At 50.9% G+C, this 18,992-nt stretch overlaps 1 protein-coding gene across 4 annotated transcripts; it reads left to right on the forward strand.

Moving 5' to 3' along the window:
- Nucleotides 1-112: 112 nt before the first annotated feature.
- CUNH19orf47 (chromosome unknown C19orf47 homolog) lies at nucleotides 113-18,681 on the forward strand. 4 transcript variants are annotated; one of them, XM_036408242.1, is made up of 10 exons: nucleotides 113-229; nucleotides 1,923-2,024; nucleotides 4,733-4,784; nucleotides 7,718-7,805; nucleotides 7,919-8,033; nucleotides 9,620-9,701; nucleotides 12,435-12,572; nucleotides 14,013-14,165; nucleotides 15,866-15,936; nucleotides 17,412-18,681. In XM_036408242.1, exons 3-10 carry the CDS (start codon nucleotides 4,766-4,768, stop codon nucleotides 17,883-17,885), a joined length of 1,140 nt encoding a protein of 379 aa, XP_036264135.1. In that variant the 5' UTR covers nucleotides 113-229; nucleotides 1,923-2,024; nucleotides 4,733-4,765; the 3' UTR covers nucleotides 17,886-18,681. The 4 variants fall into 4 exon arrangements, with proteins under 4 accessions (XP_036264135.1, XP_036264134.1, XP_036264133.1 ...); XM_036408241.2 differs by lacking the exon at nucleotides 1,923-2,024 and having other exon boundaries at nucleotides 156-229; nucleotides 17,412-17,742; nucleotides 18,399-18,681; XM_036408240.2 differs by lacking the exon at nucleotides 1,923-2,024 and having other exon boundaries at nucleotides 156-229.
- The last annotated feature ends 311 nt before the right edge of the window (nucleotides 18,682-18,992 follow it).

Below are 18,992 nucleotides of genomic sequence, written 5' to 3' on the forward strand. Positions count from 1 at the left end.
AGGGAAGTGCCGGGGAGACCGTGAGTGACCACGTGACGGCTGCCGCCTCACTCTCGTTGGTGGTGGCCCTGGTGGCTAGAGCGGCCGCGGGCGGGTCAACCCGGCTTCCGGCGGCAGCGGCTGTGCTTTCGGGATGGACCTCCGGGCCAGGGGCGGGGGGAGTCTGACAGTTGGTTCCTCCCGGAGGGGCGGGCGGGCGGCGCGAGTGGGCGCGGGCCCCGAGGGCCAGGTGAGGCGTGGGCCGGGAGAGGTGGGATTGGGCCGGAAACGGTGGGGATGGATGGCATCCGGGCCCACGGGCGCTGCGATGCGGTCCTGGATGAAAGACCTTTCTCTGAACCTCAGTTTCCTCCTCTGTAGAGTGGGGGCCCGTATCTGACTGTGTCTGGTTTGGAATGAGAAGTCAGCTCGCGCTTGTCGGAGCCGCTCGCTCCGCGCCTGGCACAGTGGTCACTCGTTAATATATTGTTATTGTTAGTTTTGATGATGATGCTTGTGCTTGGCGGGAAAGATCTGGATGTGGGAACGTGAAAGATTGTTGGACTTGGAAGCAGCAGATTTCAGTTCAAGTCTCAGCACCACGTTGTAGCAGCGGGCCTGTGCCTTCACCTCTCTGAACCTTATTCATGTAGTGAGGGCGAACAGTCCGAACATCATCGGGTCCTTCTTAGGATGCTGATGAAATGTGCGTGTACGGCTCCTAGCACAGGGCCTGGGACCGTATTGAGTAAAACTCAGTAGACTCATAATAATGATTTGAGAGTCATTGTTGTAGCTGGGACTTCCCAGGAAGTGAAAGGAGGGAGGAAGCTCAAAGACAGCAACAGGAACAACTTGGAATCTGGAGCCAGGGAAATCGACATCCTGTCACTTACAAATTTCCAAATCCCATGATTTTTCTTTTTCTTTAAAACTACTGATGCATCCCCCTCCAGTCAGTTAACTTGAGAAGGAAAAGTTTTTTGCTGTCCTAATGAAAACTGGCCTGGCTGGCCATGAGAAGGAACTCTTAACCTGAAATACAATGGAAGCAGAACAATCCATTAAATTGAGTGTGATTCCACATTGTCAGGTACATAGAACTCATCAAGTTACCTAATACTCTGTTCCCAGCTCACATTTTGCATAGGACTGGTATAAGTCAGTGACTGTCTTTTCCTTTTCCTAGCTCACTGAAGATTTATTTTATTTATTGCACACATATCACCTGCTGAGCACTGTGTTTAAGAAATCATGCTTGGTGTTTATGAACTCATACACATATCACCTGTTGAGCATTATTCCAAGTGCTTGGTGTTTTGAACTCATTTATTGAACTCATTTATTCCTTTAAGAATATATTTACTCTTATCATTCTTATTTTGTAACCGAGGGATGTGAAATCCAGAAAGGTTGCCCTGCCTGCATGGCTCCGGCTCCCGCGTGTGTCAGTGGTTGAGCATCAACTACTATGAACCAGGAAGTCACAGTTCAATTCCTGGTCAGGGCACATGCCTGGGTTGTGGGCTTGACCTCCAGTGTAGGGTGTGCGGGAGGCAGCTGATTAATGATTCTCTCTTATTGATTTTTTTTTAAAATATGTTTTTATTGATTTCAGAGAGGAAGAGAGGGCGAGAGAGAGCAACAACCTGGGCATATACTCTGACCAGGATTCGAACTGTGACTTCTTGAGGGATGCTGGCTGCACTTATCACTGATGTTTCTCTCTCTCCCTTTCCCTTCCTCTCTGAAACCAATTTTTAAAAAAAGCAAGAAAGGTTAAGCCATTTACCCCAGAGTCAGGGTTAGGAAGTGGTAAATTAAGATTTGTATCCATGCCTTTTAAGGGCTCAGCACAGGTTATCTGGTTTATGGTAATTACTTGAGTTTTGGGCATGGTCATTTTTTTCATTATTATTAATGTTATAATTCTCACCATTCAGAGAACCGGCGCTGGAGATGGGCTTTTAATGGTGGAGAGAGGAAACTGAGTCCAGCAGGGAATTCTGCAGCTGTCGGAGGATACCAGTACTTAAAGGCTTCTGGTAAGCTTTAACTGAAACCTTGCAAAGACAGGTCATAGTGCCTGATTCATAGTAAGCCCTTGGCCAACATTATCAATCACAGCCATTGGACTGGCTTAGGTTCAAGTCCAGGCCCTGTAGTTACTTACTGTGTGACCTTGGAGCTGCCATTCTCATCTGTAACATGGGGATCATTTTTACTTTCTTCCCCTGTGGTTGAGATGTATATACTCAGTCCCTGGCATGCGAACATTCAGTGGAAGCTACTGCATGGGCACTGGAATCGGGGAGAACTTCTTTTTGAATTCCAGTAAAGCCATTTGCTAGACGTGGCATTTGGCAAATGACTGCAGCTCAATGAGTTGGTTTCTTTCATTGATTAAAATGGGTCTGATGCTAGTCCTCACTCATGGGGAGGTTGTGAGGCATCAGCATGTGCCTGGCTCAGGTCCTGGTGTATCAGATGTTTTTCTGCCTGACTATGGAAGCCTCTTTGAGAGATGCAGTTAAGTTATTCTTGTCCAGTAGTAAAACCCAGGAAGGGAAGTGGGTGTTAGAGAGTCAAGTACAGGGTGGAATGATGTCGGTGATCATGTTCATCAGTGAAGGATGCAGTAGGAGCCAGGGAAAGGCAGGATGAATCCTTGCTGGGGGAATCTCATGTGTAGGGAAGCTTCACAAAGAAAGCAGCAGCAAGGCAGAGTGGAGAGGGGCTTGCCCGGAGAACAGGAAAAGATAACATTCCACGCACAAGTGCCATTGTGTGTGAGAACTGGGAGGTGGGCAAAGCCCCTGAGTGTTAGGGACAGCTAGGTGGGAAGCCTGGGCGTTAAGAATAGCCACGCCTGGAGAGCATTAGACAGCATCTCAGGTGCCTCACACATGGAAGCTCATGTGCCCTCCCGGCATTTGTCTAAGGCTGTGGTCGGCAAACTGCGGCTCGCGAGCCACATGCAGCTCTTTGGCCCCTTGAGTGTGGCTCTTCCACAAAATACCACGTCCTGGGCGAGTCTAATTTGAAGAAGTGGCGTTAGAAGAAGTTTAAGTTTAAAAAATTTGGCCCTCAAAAGAAATTTCAGTCATTGTCCTGTTGCTATTTGGATCTGTTGACTAATGAGTTTGCCGACCACTGGGCTAAGGTAAGGAACGTTTGTATCTTCCCAGTTTACAGATGTGGACGCTGAAGCTCGACTGGTAAAGTAATTTGCCCAGACCACACAGCTAGTAAGTGGTAGAGCCCGATTTGAACCCTGCAGGCTGGTTACAGAGTCTTTAATTTTTTACTGCTTGTTAGGCCATCAGAATGGGGGGGTGTGGGGTCAACAGACGGAGTGCGCTGGACAGAGGGCTTTCTGCACCCATAGAGGAGGTGGACGGGGGTGAGGGCAAAGGATCAGAGTTGGGGGCTGGGGTGGGTGGCAGGGAGCAGCGTGAAGGATGAAGGAGGGGAACTGGAGGATATGGCAGGGTCAGAGAAGAGGATGAGGGCTAAGTGGGAAGTTTGGGACGGGTGTTCCTTGAGTCAGATAGCATTGAATCATCAGGAGAGAAAGTTACTTCTGTTAGTTTCTGTTCAGAGCTGCTATTAATGTCCAGGAGGAAGTTTTCATTGGTGCTAATATGTCTCTAACACCTTTCTAGCACCTGCTAATCTCTTAGGTGAAAATTGGCTTTTCATTTCTTCTCTGAGGCCCCTCATGATTTGGTGCCCCACCTGTCTGCCCTTGTCTCCTCTCACTCTCCTGCTCCCTCCACGCAGCCAGGCCAGCTGCTGCTGCCCCTCCAACATGTCAGACGGGCTCCTGGCTCAGGCATCGGACTTACTTTCTCCCGGAAAACTCTTCTGTAAAACCACACTGCTCACTCCTCCACCACGGTTGGGTCTCTGAATGCCACTTTAGAGTGTTTTTCCCTGATCACCCTCTTTAGTATTGCAGCCTCTTTCTTCCCAGGCCCTCCTTGTTTCTCCATGACACTAAAGGCTTTCTGACACATCACACCTTTTTTTTCCTTTAAAAAAATATTTTTATTGATTTTTAGAGAGAGAGGAAGGGAATGGATGGTGGGGGACACACAGAGAGAAACGTCAATGTGAGAATAAAATGGCAAAACATTGACTGGTTGCCTCCTGCATGCCCCCTTTTGGACATCAGGCCTATAGCCCAGGCATGTGCCCTAACTGGAAATCGAACCGTGACCTCCTGGTCATAAATTGATGCTCAACCACTGAGCAACACTGGCCTGGCTGACACACCACATCTTAACTGTTCTGCTTGTTTCCTCTCTCTGTTTCCCTTCCCTCTTTCCTTACCTAGATGCCAGATTTCATTTTTTGTTCAGCTAAGCATCCCTAGCTCCTAGAACAGTGCTTCACAACAGGTGTGAAGCATACAGTTTTGAATGAATGAATGAACGAATGAATGAAGTATGGTTAAAGTCTTGGGTAGGGGCTGTCTTTTTTCCCTCTCTTTTTCCTTCCTCTCTTTTTCTAGCTAGAAACTTTTGAGGTGTGTGGAATAGAGCTGTGGACATTTGCTGTCCCAGGCAAAGTGATAGTTGTGGTGGCAGCTCTGTCCCAGGCTGACTTCCTGCCAGCTGCTCCAGGCTATTCCTGGGCTCTGAGCCCCCGGTCCAGGAACTCTCCTCTGGCGGCAGGCAGGCAGCTCGAGAGGGACAAGCCTCACAGCCGGTGGCAACGCAACGCCCTCTCCCCTTGTTCTCTCTTCCAGGCTCCAGGGAGCTGCGTGGGGGCCAGGGCGACAATGGTCTCAGTGACAATGGGTGAGTCTGTGGAATTCTCTCTGGGGCCCCCCTCCCCACTGACCTCTTTGAGGTATGACCTTGCCGGTGAAGATGTGGGGGAGGGAGGGCCAGTCACAGACAGGAACAGCTGTGCTGTGAGGACCATGGAGGTGGAGCCAGGCCTGCTCAAGGCCTACCCGCTTCCTCTCTGTGTCTTTGCCTCCTGCAGCCTCGTTAGCCATAAAGGACTTAGGTATTGAAGTCCAGCAGATCCCCCACATGGCCTCTCAGAGTCTCCGTTTTCTCACTTGTAGACTGGAGATACTAATACTTCCTACAACCTGGGGTGTAATGAGGATTAAGGAGGTTATTGCATGTAAGATTCTGGGCATAGTTTTTTTTGCAGTTCATTTTGCTTTAGGCAGCTAGCTACTCCCAACCTATGTGGTACTTTTTCCCCCCTTAAGAGCTTGATTGACATACAGTTCATATTTTTACAATGACTTGTTTAAAGGCTACAATTCAGAAGTTTTTATACATATCTTTCTTTTCTTCTTTTTTCAAAATACATTTTTATTGATATCAGAGTGGGAGAGAGAGATAGAACATCAGTGATGAAGAGAATCATTGATTGGCTGTCTCCTGTACACCCCCAACTGGGGATCGAGCCCACAACCTGGAATCATGTGCCCTTGAGTGGAATCGACCCCAGGACCCTTGAGTCCACAGGCTAATTATCCACTGAGCCAAACTGGCTAGGGCTATATATTTTTTTCTATTCACAGATTTGTGCAACCATCACCACAATCAATTTCTTTCAAAACATTTTCATCTCCCCCAAAAACCCAATGTCCATTAGCAGTCACTCCCTCCACCCCCGGACCCTCAAACCACTAATTCACAAATTCACTTTCTATCTCTATGGATCTCTAGATTTACCTGTTCTGGACATCTATACTAATAATAGAGGAATATGCAAATTGTCTGGGATGCTGTCACAGTAACAGTAACAACTAAACAGCAGGTTGACATACTGCATGGGGCAATAGGCCTGCAGGGGGGTTAGTGAGGGATGACCAAACAACTAGACAGCAGGCTGTGAGGGGTGACCAGGCCAGCAAGGGGGTAGTTGGGGGCAACCAGGCTGGCAGAGGGGGCAGTTGGCGACCAGGCCAGCTGGGGAAGGGGGGGGAAAGGGGCCGCTAGTTAGGGGCAACCAGGCCAGTAGAAGGGGATGGTTGGGGGCAAAGGGAGGGCAGTTGGGGGCAACAAGGCCAACAGGCAGAGGCAGTTAGGGGTGATCAGGCTGGCAGGGGGGGGGCAGTTAGGGGCGATCAGGCAGGCAGGCAGGTGAGCAGTTAGGAGCCAGTGGTCCCAGATTGTGAGAGGGATGTCTGACTGAGGATTGGGCCTAAACCGGCAGTCGGACATTCCCTGAGGGGCTCTGGATTGGAGAAGGTGCAGGCCGGGTTGAGGGACACCCCCCCCCCCACATATCGTGCACAAATTTCATGCACCAGGCCTCTAGTTTCACATAAATGGAATCATTATGTGGTGCTTTTCTTTTTCTTTTTAATATATTTTATTAGTTTTTTACAGAGAGGAAGGGAGAGAGATAGCTAGAAACGTCGATGAGAGAGAAACATTGATCAGCTGCCTCCTGCACACCTCCTACCTGGGATGTGCCCGCAACCAATGTACATGCCCTTGACCGGAATCAAACCTGGGGCCCTTCAGTCCCCAGACTGATGCTCTACCACTGAGCCAAACTGGTTTCGGCTATGTGGTGCTTTTCAATACTTAGACAAAATTGCCTGCTTTTGGCTGATGGAACCCAGGGTACCCTGGCTACGCAGGTGCCTAGAGCCCATGCAGAATAGAAGGTACCGTTTCTTCTGGGCAGGAGCCCACCTTTCTCAATAAGAGATGCAGGCCTGTGACCTGGTGGGCAGGGCCCTCCTTGGGTGAGGTGTGGCTGTGGGTTTGTGCCGAGCCCCGCATTGCCACCTATAAAACATCTGACCTGGAGTGTGTCTCAAGCGAATGAGCCTCAGTTGTCTCAAGCAAAATGAGCACAGCAATACCAAATTTTTTCTAATCTCATTGCCCAACCCCCAGCCAGCCTGGCTCAGTTGGTTGGAGTGTCGGCCTATGCACTGAAGGGTTTCAAGTTGGATTTGATATTTTTCTCTCTCCCCCCTTGCTCCCTTCCTCTCCCTTCCTTTCGCTAAGCATATCCTTGAGTGAGGATTAAAATAAACAAAGTAGCAGGGAATGTTGGATGTAATATTATGTATCATGAGAAAGAAAAAGAATGTTGTCAATTAAACTGGCAGCTCGGCTTCGTTGTTGAGCATCGACCTATGAATTAGGAGGTCACAATTTGATTCCCCGTCAGGTCTGTCAGGGCACATGCCGAGGATGGGGGCTTGATCCCCAGTAGGGGCATGCAGGAGGCAGCCGATCAATGATTCTCTCATCACTGATGCTTGATGCCTCTCTCTCTCTCTCCCTCTCCTTTTCTCTATGAAATCAATAAAAATATATTTTTAAAAACCCCACAAAAGACAATTATGGCACACCATCGATTGTGAGATAAATCCTGGTTTCAGAGATACTAAAAAAAAAAAAGAAAGATTTTACTTGAAATCAGTGATCTTACCTATCGCCTGGCCTAACAGAGGAGGGTCAATTTGTAGGTCACACCGAAGAAAACAAGAAGGAATTTAGAAACACTAAGCCAGGGGCGAGGTGCCCCCTCCCCTGCCTGCACCTCATTGGCCAAGTGGGGGAGTCAGTGCTGCTTAGCCACAGGTTGCCAGGCAGGTGAAATCCCATCGCCTGTGTGAGCACTCAGCCCTGGGCCTGGTGTTCGGTAAGCATTTAATTTGTGGGAGCCGTTGCTGTTGTGGTTTTGCTGTGGCTGCTCTCTAAAGAGGATAATGTGAGTAATGATCCTGTCCACCCACCAGCCACTTCTGAGTGGATCCAGTTCTTTAAGGAAGCCGGCATTCCTCCGGGACCTGCTGTCAATTACGCCGTGATGTTTGTGGATAATAGGTAAGGAGCGCTGAGGGGATGAGCTAAACTCGGGGAGAGGGGGGAGGAGCCAGGGAGCTGGCTGGCCCTCTGCCCTGGGCCACCGTGGCCTCACTGCTGACCCTCCCCTACAGGATCCAGAAGAGCATGCTGCTGGATCTTAACAAGGAAATCATGAATGAGCTGGGCGTGACTGTGGTGGGCGACATCATTGCCATCCTGAAGCATGCCAAGGTGGTACACCGCCAGGTGGGTGCTCTGTGCCATCTCTCTGTTCCTGGGTTTAGGGTTGGGGGGAGGGGCAGTGGCAGAGCTGACAGGAGGCTTAAAAGCAAAGGCAGGCAGACCTGGGATCCCAGGCTGGTTCTGCATTTGCTGTGTGACATTGGGCACATTGCCTAACCTCTCTGAGCCTTTGTCCATCTGTAGTTTGCACATAGGCAAACCTATTTTGCAGGATGATTGTAAATATTACATTATAAAGCCTAGTACAGTATAAACAGTAGGGCTTCAGTAAAAGCTCTCTGTATTATTATTACTAGTTGTCATCTTACTAATATAATTATCATGACCAGGATTCTTCTCTGTCCCCGGGACAGAAGCTTCCTATGTGGAGTCTAGTTGGTGACTTGGCCAACAGAATAGTGGTTCCATTCATTACTGGCCCTGCTGGTTGGCCCCTCTGGTTACAGTGTCCTTAGACTAATGATGTCACCTTCCTGAGTCTCTCGGAAACAGGCTTTTCACACACCCTGCTGCTTAGGGTGGCTTTGGCCATCTACCAAATAGTGTATGTGGCAAGGAGTGCTTGTGAAGTTACAATTGCTAACACTTACCATGTGCTTGCCATGCCGGCCAGGCTGTCTCTGCCCTTATACTTATTAACTCATTTGCTCCTCCCTACACTTGACCAAGAAGGAAACTTGCTTCAGAGCTGCACTCCAGCACTCTACTCTGCCACGGAGTGGCTGCTGCGTTACTCTCATACCCAGTAGCTCCCTCTGTCCCGGAGGTGGTCCTCACAGTTCCCATCCACAACAGGCCCCTCAGCGAGGGCTTTCTCCAGCCAGGGCGTTCTCTGCGTTACCACGGAGATGGTCACAGAGCAACACTTCTTTTTCTTTCAACTTTTAAATCTGGGAAAAATTTTTGACTTCTAGAAATGTTCCAACAGTAGTACAGAAAGTTTCTGTGTGTCCTTCACTCAGCTTCTCCGAATGTTAACATCTTACATAGTGGTGGAACATTTGTCAAAACTAAGAAATGTACCGTAGTATGCTAGCATTAACTAAACCACAGGCTTTTGGGATTTCATTCCTTTTCCACTGATACCCTTTTCCTATTCCAGGATGCCTCACTGCATTGACTGATATCTTCTTTGTCTCTCTCTTTAAAAATTTTTTAGAGGGAGGGAGAGAAACATTGATTTGTTGTTCCACTATTCATGCATCCATTGGTTGCTTCCTGGATGTGCCCTAACTGGGGATCAAACCCACAGCCTTAGCTTATTGGGACAAGGCTCTAACCAACTAAGCTCCATGGCCAGGGCTAAATTTATTTTCAATTACAATTGACACACAATATGATATTCGTTTCAGGTATCAATATAGTGATTTGACATGACCTTGACAGTTTTGTAGAGCACTGGTCAGATGTTTTGTAGACTGTCCCTCAGGGTTTGTCTGTTTTCTCCTGGTTAGGAGTTAAATTTTTTTTTTCTAGCAGCTCTGATACCCCTAGTTTGGTTTAGATTTCTGAGTCCCATGTTCCCTCACCTGATGCCCCATCCCCCTGGTAACCCAGGCACTTTTTATTTTTATTTTATTTTTTTACAGGACATGTGCAAAGCTGCTACTGAGTCGGTGCCCTGCAGCCCTAGCCCCCTCCCAGGCGAGATTCGCCGAGGCACCCCTAGTGGTGAGTCCCATCTGCTCATTCTTACCCTCCTGCAGTGAAGGAAACACACCTGGAGTCTGCAGAGGTGGCAGCAAAGGCATCTGAGGCCCTCTTCTCTAAGGGAAAAATACACTGGGTGATGAGGGGCTGATGGTAGTTCTGTCCTGTAGTCACTGCGAACATCGAATTAGTGAACACTGAATCTCGCTCCAATAGGCAATACGAGGTTAGGTTTCTGCAAACCTCTGATCACCACATTCTTCCTTAGCTGATCAATACTGAACCTTCTTTTATGTGAGTTTCCATTTAAAGACACTTTATTTACTGTATATTGTTGATTCATTAACATTGAACTGTGATCAATAACACTATAACTCATTCCTGAACGGAGCTAATCTCACACAAGTATTTTTTCCATAAGGCACATACATCAGTGCCTCCTTGCACTCAGGAACACAGACAGCACTTCAGTGCTGTGCTTAGGGGGTCGTTTTAATCAGCACGGTCATAGACCACTTGTTCACGGTATGAGAGCTGAAACAAGAACACAGCGCGTGGCTTGTTCGACCTCAGTTGGCAGTGTGGGTGTTGGGCGACTCAGGTTTTTCTCCTTTCTAGGCATGTCTGTGAATGACCACAGAGGCACTATGAGTGTTCGTTTTGGGGGCTACAAGTAAATTTTAGTGAAGAGGTGAATTTGAAAATATGGAATCAGTGAATGGTGAGAACCGGCTCTAGTTATACTTTTGTTTCTTTATTATTATGATACATTAAAAAAAAATAAACATAAAAAAACACCTAAAAAATATAACATGCATATTTGTTAGCCTTTGCTACTTAGCAAGCCACCCCAAAACTGGTTTAAAACACCGACATTTCTTTCCCATGGCTTTATGACTTGGTTGGTCATTTCTGCTCCGGGCCCGCTCAGCTGGTCCCGGTGATCCAGGAGATCTCAGCACACATCTGATGGTTGGCTGGATGTCAACGGGGCCATTGGGCACGAGCCTCTTATTTCCTAGCAGCTAGCTCAGCCTCTTCCATACAAGGGTGGGTGCAGGACTCCCAAAAGCAGCACAGGAAGGCAGCCCCCATTTTTCAGATCACCTCTAAGCCTCTGCTTGTATAACATTTGCTCTTGTCCCATTGGCCAGAACCAGTCACATGGCTCAACCCAGAGTCATTGTAGGCAGGGCCTACGCAAAGGCATGGTCAAGGGAGGCTGAACAAATTGGGGGTTTGTTTCTGTAAACATCTCCTACAACTTACATGCAGAAAAGGGTTCAGATCACAACAGTACAGCTGAATGACCTCACAGACGGTACACGATGTGAGCAACAGTCATGATGTCAGAGCACAAAGCACCTGATGCTGACATTCAGGAGAGACAGACAGTTGTTTTCCCTTTGCCTAAATGGTGCTAACTTACCATGATTATATGTCTCCCTCCCATGCTGGGATTGGCCTCTGCTGCTCAGCCTTACATGCTACAGTTCTCACCTTATACCCTAGGGCAGTGGTCGGCAAACTCATCAGTCAACAGAGCCAAATATCAACAGTACAACAATTGAAATTTCTTTTGAGAGCCAATTTAAAAAATATATATATTTTTATTGATTTTTTACAGAGAGGAAGGAAGAGGGAAAGAGAGCTAGAAACATTGATGATGAGAGAAACATTGACCAGCTGCCTCCTGCACAACCCCCACTGGGGATGTGCTCACAACCAATGTACATGCCCTTGGCCGGAATCGAACCTGGGACCTTTCAGTCTGCAGACCGACGCTCTATATATTGAGGCAAACAGGTTTCGGTGAGAGCCAAATTTTTTAAACTTCTTTTAATGCCATTTCTTCAAAATAGACTCGCCCTGGCCGTGGTATTTTGTGGAAGAGCCACACTAAAGGGGCCAAAGAGCCGCATATGGCTCATGAGCGCAAAGTTTGCCGACCACAAGTCTAGGGCATCACTCTCCTGCTCTGTAGAAAACAGGGTCCATCAGAGACTGTCCCCCACGCCCAGAGGGAGGTCACCGCTTTTCTTTCCCCAGTGGAGCCAGACCCACATTCCCAGGCCTGGCTGAGTGACCCCACTCGGAATCCCAGCTCCCTGTCTGTATAGTTGGTTATCAGTAGGGTCTGTCTAGCACAGATGTGGGGGGTTTGGTGGTAGTGTTCATCTTTTCAGTAGATGCTGATTGAGGGCTGTGAAGTGTCAGAAATATGGGCACTGGGATACAGCAGTGAACAGGCAGGCTCCTCAGAGAGCTTGCGTGCTCTGGGAGAATCCACCAGTGAACAAATAATGCAGCTTAGTGTTGAGCAGCAACAAGGACTCTGAAGGAAGAGAAAGTGTAGAGCAGGGCAGGTTGGTGGGGTGGTCCAGGAAGCGTTCTCTGAGGAGACCATGTGAGAGGAGACCTGCGTGAAGAGGCCGAGCAGACCTGTGGAACCCGGGAACTGCGTGCCCCGCCAAGGGAACAGCTTGGCTGAAGTGCAGCGTGGAGAGGAGGGGCAAGGGGTGCATCACTAACTGATGGGTGAAGTATGGTAGGGGCCAGCCTGGTCTTGGGTCTCAGGAAAGACCCTCAGGGCAGGAAGGGGTAGGCTAGCTCCTGGAAAGACTGGCCCACCCAACCCCAGGCATCCCCACAGGAGGACCGCACCGCCACGAAGGAACTCTGGCTGCTCCTTCCCCGTTCAGTCCCAAGGCTGGCTCTGCCCCCTGCACTGACTCTTCCCTTTCCTCCCTGCAGCCGCCTCCCGAATGATCGCCAACAGCTTGAACCGAGACTCCCCACCTGGAACTCCCCCGAGGCGGCCAGACACCAGTACCTCTAAGATCTCTGTCACCGTGTCCAATAAGATGGCAGCAAAGAGTGCCAAGGCCGCTGGTGAGGGCCTGGGGCAGCTGGTGCGAGGGGCTGGAGGTGAATGTGGGCTGGCAGATGGGGGTCATGTTCCCAGCGTTGTGAGTGCCTGAAGGCCACCAGGTTCAAAGGGTTTGTCATTGATCAAGTCACCGCACCTCTGGGGGCCTCGCTTTCCACGCCTATAGAATGGGGCTGGGGGCGCCCTACCAGAGGACAGTCAGAAGCACCTGAGATGGTGTGTGTAAGCACAGGTGCACTTCGGTCTTTTTAATTTTATTTTATTGGGGTCTGAACACTTAACATGAGGTCTACCCTCTTAACAAAGTTTTAAGTGTACACAGCAGTACTGTTGACTAGAGGTGGTTCAGTCTTTTTTAACAGATGTTCACTGAGCCCCACATGGCAAAGAAGCTACTGTTCCTCTCAGCAGGCAGAGGGATCTTCCAGAACCCTCAACCAGATCTTTCACTCCTTTGTCTAGAACTCTCCAGGGCTTCCCATTATTCCAACAATAAAACCCAGTCCTAAGTGGATGCCTCTCTTGTGTCCCTTTCTCCTGCTGGCTGCCTCTGGCCCTTCCAGGATCCTCCCCGTGGGGCCTTTGCCCCGGGTCCCTTCTCTGCAGCGAGCTTCCTTTGCAGACTCCGAGGCTGGCCTTGCTCTTCTAGGTCTCAGCTTGAAAGCTGGGATTGGGACTCTGGCCTTAGGGCTGTCAAGCCCTCTCTGTGTTGCCACTTTCCCCCTTTGTTGGACCCATCCCACAACATGATGTTGGCACAAGTGGAACCTGAGGCCCGGGGAGGGGGCTTCGTAATCTGACCCCAGCCCCATCATGCCCTGCCCACTCTTTGGCACCCTGCGTGCTCCCTTTTTGCTGAGGGCGCTTGGGAGTGCCTCACCCCCCTTCTGGCCTTGTGATTTGCATGCCATGAGAAGGAAAGTTACAATTACTGTCTAAAGTATTGAAAAGTTAGCCTGGGAGGGACTGGCACTCTTCCCCCTCCACACATTGGAGGGAATTCTTTTTTGTAAAAATGGAGTTAAAATTTAGTTACATACAGATTGTAAGTTTAGGACTTTATTCATTTTTGAAAGGTGAGCACACCTGTGAAACCACTATCTGGTGGGGCCCTGTAACCTCCCCTCCCAACCATGTCTGAGGGGAGACTGGGCTGGGAGGGGAGCCTGCTTGGGTGGACAGCCACAGAGAACGGGAGGCCCACTGCAGCCTGGGGTTTCCGAGTACCTTCTGCCCGTCTGGCTCAGACCTCTGAGTTTCTCATCTGAGTTTCTCGGTGGTTCAGAGGCCGTGGTAATAGGGGTGGTTGGGAACATAAGGGGTTCCAGCCATGCGAATGCATGGAGATGAAGGGCACATATGTGCCCTTTGCAGGGCATTTGGTCCCTATCCTGGAAGAACATCCTATCCTAGAAGGCGCTCAGCCACACCCTCTTCCCCAGCTGCCCTGGCCCGCCGGGAAGAGGAGAGCCTGACTGTTCCCAGCAAGCGCCGCAGGGTCACTGCTGAGATGGAGGGGAAATACATCATCAACATGCCCAAGGGCACCACCCCCCGGACCCGCAAGATCCTTGAGCAACAGCAGGCGGCGAAAGGTACCGGGCTGGCAGGGGTGCACGCTGGCATAGGCTGTTTCTCTTTTGCTCTCATCCCGCTGGCGTTGGCTGGAAGCAGGCTGTAAAGGGACCCAGGGGACCTTGGACCAAGGGAACAGCAATGGAGCCATAGAAGAGGGGGTAGGCACCACCTGTGCCCTGTGCCCTGAGGTTAGCGTTGCAGGTCTGCTTAGTCCCTCAGCCTGGGCCTCTTCACGGGTGAGGGTGGGGAGGGTTCGGGGCGTGGATTTGGTGATGGCTGCCTCTGAAGCTGTGCTGTGTCTGGCTGAGGGCAGGTGTCCAAGAAGTGGGAATTGCCATGATGAGCCCGAGGGGTCTGGTTGAGATTCAGTCCAGCGCTGCAGCTTGTATTTGGTGCGTGGAGATGGCGCTCTGTGGACTCAGAATATAGTCTGTGTTCTCATGGGGGAACGTTCAGATGATGCGGAAGCACGTACAGTAAAAACAGACTGCTTCCCTCCCTCCCATCTCCCTGCCTGTCGCTAACTTTTCCAGGCTAACATCCATGAACTCACTTGCATCTGTATACATGTCCACACACATGGGTGTTTTTTCCTTCTAAATGTGTAGCATCATCCTGTAGGTATTATTCTGTTACTCTTCTATTGAGATCTTTTCACTTTAGTGTATGTACATCTACAGTCCATCCTCCGTATCCATGAGTTTTGCATCCGTGGACCCAACTAACTGCAGATTGAAAATATTCAGAGAAGCCCTGGCTGGTGTTTGCAGAGGTTAGAGCACTGGCCAGTGCATCAAAGGGTTTGGGGGTTTGATTCCTGGTCAAGGGCATGTACCTGGGTTGCAGGTTTGATCCCCACCCCAATCAGGGTGCATGTGGGAGGCAACCGACCGATGTCTCTCTCTCACATCAATGTTTCTCTCTCTCTTCCTCCTTCCCCATTACCCCTCTCTTTCTAAAAATCAATGGGAAAAAATATCCTCTGGTGAGGATTAACAGAAAAAGGAAAAAAGAAGAAAAAAAAAAAGAAGAAAATTATTCAAAGGGGGAAAAAAGCCCAGAAATTTCAAAAAAGCAAAACTTGAATTTGCCATGTGCTGAGTGCTACCCTTGATGCCTGTCAATGACAGAGTGATAAGTAGGTGTACCCTGCTTTAACACCATGAAAATAGAGATGATCTGCACATACTGTGCCATTTTATATGAGGGACTTGAACTTCTCGGATTTTGGTATTCATGGGGTACTGGAACGGCTATGTTCATTCTTGCTAATGATTGTTTAATATTTCCACAGTATTTGTGTATCGTATCAAGCATTCTGTTGGTGACTGTTAGGTTGTTATTTATAGAGAGAACTTGTTACCATTCATCAGATTTTCTCAGAGGTCTATGACCCCAAAAAGTGTGAGAGGCCCGAGTAGTGATCAAGAACTCTTCTGCACACACATTTGATGAACTTGTACGAGGTACAAGGACCATATGTCAATTTTAGCTCATCCTTCCCACAGCTGACACCAGCCAGCAGCCGGTGGGTTAAGGTCAGTGTTAACCAAAAAGTGTAGACAAAGCCTAACTGGGCCCAGCCTGTGCCTATTGTACCAGCGCTGCTTGGGATCCAACCTGCCGTGCTGTCCCCTCCCTTGTCTGCACAAGTTCACCCGGGTCTGGGCCACGGGGCCACTCAGCAGGTGCTGAACGATGGGCTTGCTTCCTCCAGGTCTCCACAGGACGTCTGTGTTCGACCGCCTCGGTGCCGAGACCAAGGCAGACACCACGACGGGCAATAAAGTAAGTTGGAGGTTGGGGAGCCACTCAGGGCTCTCAAATTCTTGTCCTCCCTGGGTGTTGTTCCTGACACTCCCACATCTCACCCCTGGCACACCCTGGGCCCATCCCACCTTCCTTTCTAGCCTCAGTTCCCTTCTTTGATTCCCATCTTCTGCCCTGACCTGTCCCGACATCCAGTCCTGGGGTCTGGCTGACTCCTGGATGCTGCCACCTTCAGCATCATCCCCAAAGCAACCCCTCTCCTGGGCCCTGCCTCAGGGGACGCCCCAAGGTCCTCATTCTAGGCAGTCACCAGACGGATGGCGCCATCTGTCTTGCCTGCTCTGCCGCCTCTCCCTGTCTGCATAGGGCAGTGGCCTCCGAACTGCTCACCCTGCAGCCCTTCTCCCCCAGCAGCAGTGGGTGCTGCCACAGGACAGCCGCTCCCGCCCCCTGCAAGCCCTCTCTTCTCCCCTTGGCCCTGCAGTAACATGCCCTGGGCATGGTGCCTAGGAGCACCCCACCTGGCCCCCTGCACAGGGTGAATCTGTCACCCCCTAGCTGCATGGCCTTGGCCATGGCACTTATGCCCTTCCCACCTTGGTTTCCTGTATAGTAGCGACCTCATCGGGTGATCGTGAGAATTAAGTGAGAGGTACCTGCATGGTGCTATGGGGTCTGGGGCGTGGTAAGCACCCTTCAATGTCACCAGCTGCATTTCCTGCCTCAGCCGCTCACCCACCAGGCCTTACCCGCTCTGGCCTCTTCTCACTTCCTAGAATCTTGGCATGAGCGTGGTAATGGCACTCAGGATCATGTGGCTTGAAGATGGAGCCACGTCAAGAGTGCGGCAGTGATTCTCACTCCGGCCTTGGGGGCTCAGCTGCTCCTTTTGCTGCTGATTCAGTCTGAGGTCTGAGGGCTTAAATGCTGGTGTCTTCCCTATTTCCCGCTCTCCAGCACCCTCCTCCCCTCCACAGAATATATCACTAGTAATTAGAGAATTACTTGTCACTTCCAGTACCAGGTCTGTCTTCCCCTCTGGACTCTGAGTCCCCTGAGGTCAGGGCCAGGCCTGTCTTGGGCACCTCTGTGTCCCCAGCACCACCCAGCACAGGGCCAGGTACAGAGTCAGGACTCAGAAAATGCCTGTCCAGTCATGACCGAATTTATCTTCTCTCCTGTTCATCTGTAAACCTTAGCTGTGGTCTTACCACTTTGTGGCATGTGCTTTTTCCTCTCTAGTCCCGGTCAACTCTCAGGTCTCATCTCAGATGTCCCTTCCTCAGGGAGCCTTTCCTTACCTCCACCCAAATCAGGAGCCTCCTCTGGGCTCCCCCAGTTCCCTGGACCTCCCGGCCATGGCTCCTGCCAGTGTCTATTTGTCACCAATGGGTGTTCCTCTCAACTTGGATCTCAGAGGCCAGCAGGCACATGTGGCAGCTGTCCATGAACACATGCTGAATGACTCACTTGTCCTGTCTCTGACTCCACAGCCCACGGGAGTCTTCAGCCGACTGGGGGCTACCCCAGAGATGGATGAGGATCTGGCCTGGGACAGCGACACCGACAGCAGCAGCTCTGTCCTACAGTACGCCGGGGTCCTGAAGAAGCTAGGCCCGGGCCCAACCAAGGCCAGTCCCCAGCCGGTGCTGACTGTCAAAGCCAAGGCCACAAGCTCAGCGATGACGGCCAGCACCCCTACATTGCGGCGCCTGGCCCTTCCCTCCCGCCCAGGGTCCCTGTCCAAAGTCAGCATCATCCAGAGACTGGGCAAGGCTGCCCCTGTGCCCGAGGCCCAGGACAGCCAGGTCACGAGCACCAAGAGTAAGTCATCAGCCGAGGTCAAGGTCACCATTAAGAGGACTCTGGGGCCCCGGGGGAGCAGCTCCAGCGAGGGCCTGGGTGCCCAGATGGACCATGCAGGCACTGTGAGCGTGTTCAAAAGACTGGGCCGCAGGACCTTCTAGCCCACAGGTGGGGCCCAGGCCCCTCTCCAGGCTCTTGACTCCATCAGTCTCCAGCCAGGCCCAGCCTTGGATGGCACTGCGGTCTCCCTCAGGCATCCAGCCCGGCCCAAGCTGTGTGGGGATGCATCCCGTTTACTGAGTCCGAGATGGTCGTTGTGGCCTGGCTGGCCACTCTGGGACTTTCCCTTCTCTCGTGTCCTCTGTTCCGTCCTTTCCGACTGTGGCCTTGGCAGGGCCCTCCTTTCTACCTCTCCCGAGTGCCAAGTGCCCTTTATCCCTCCTATATGCCCGCCCTCCCTCTCAGCAGCCTCCACTGCCTCAAACCCCAGCTTCTCGGCCTCTTGGTCCCCAGGAGCAGGTGTTGCCCGGGGGTCTCCCTTATTCCCCCACCCTGCCACTTCCTGACTTCCCTCCCATCACTCTTCCGGCCCCCACCCCCCAACTTTAACTTCTTTTTTTCTCCCTATTCTTCATTCTATTCATTTATCTTCTGTTTTCTGTCCATGTGGTAAGGCCCGACTGTCCGCTGCATCCTGCCTGACCCTCCTGCACCTCCGGCCTCCCAGCGGCCCCCTCGTCGACAGTGGCGTCGAGCCTGTTGAGACTGTTAGCAGCCTCACTCCCAGGCTGGAGGGACCTCCCCAGACCCTGGGCTGCAGCAGGGGCACCTCCGTCTTCCTGCCCTGGGCGTCTTTTCTCTGAAAGGCAGTGGCGGGTGGTGGGCAAGGGGCACTGGGAAGGGAGGCCGGTGCCGAGAGAAGAAAATAGCTGTTTTAATATATTTTTGACTTTCAAATGTTTTCCTCCCCTCCTTTAAGGTGAGTCACAGGATTGCGTTTCACACAAAGCATGTGATGGAGGGGTTGCAGTGAAGAGTTGGGCTATGTCTCTGAATGTCAGGCTCCCTGCACACATGTGGGCCATGTCTGCTGCAGGCCAAGTCCAGGGGAGCACTGGCCGCGGTCAGCGTGCAGCTGGGCCTCCTCCCCTCACCAGAATGCTGCCTCGGTTCTGTCCCTCTGCCTCCCCCTTCCTAGGTTCACCTGTTTCTGTCTCTCTCTCTGTTGGTGGCTTCCAAGTTGCAGGCTCCATTTGAAGGTGAGGGAT

Source organism: Pipistrellus kuhlii, unplaced genomic scaffold (genome assembly GCF_014108245.1).
Source record: "Pipistrellus kuhlii isolate mPipKuh1 unplaced genomic scaffold, mPipKuh1.p scaffold_m20_p_38, whole genome shotgun sequence".
In the NCBI taxonomy this organism is placed as follows: Eukaryota; Metazoa; Chordata; class Mammalia; order Chiroptera; family Vespertilionidae; genus Pipistrellus; species Pipistrellus kuhlii.

Coding starts and splice junctions, on each gene's coding strand:
- CUNH19orf47 (XM_036408242.1), top strand. Junction 9,702..12,434: donor TCGCCGAGGCACCCCTAGTG/GTGAGTCCCATC, acceptor TCCTCCCTGCAG/CCGCCTCCCGAATGATCGCC. Junction 14,166..15,865: donor GCAACAGCAGGCGGCGAAAG/GTACCGGGCTGG, acceptor TGCTTCCTCCAG/GTCTCCACAGGACGTCTGTG.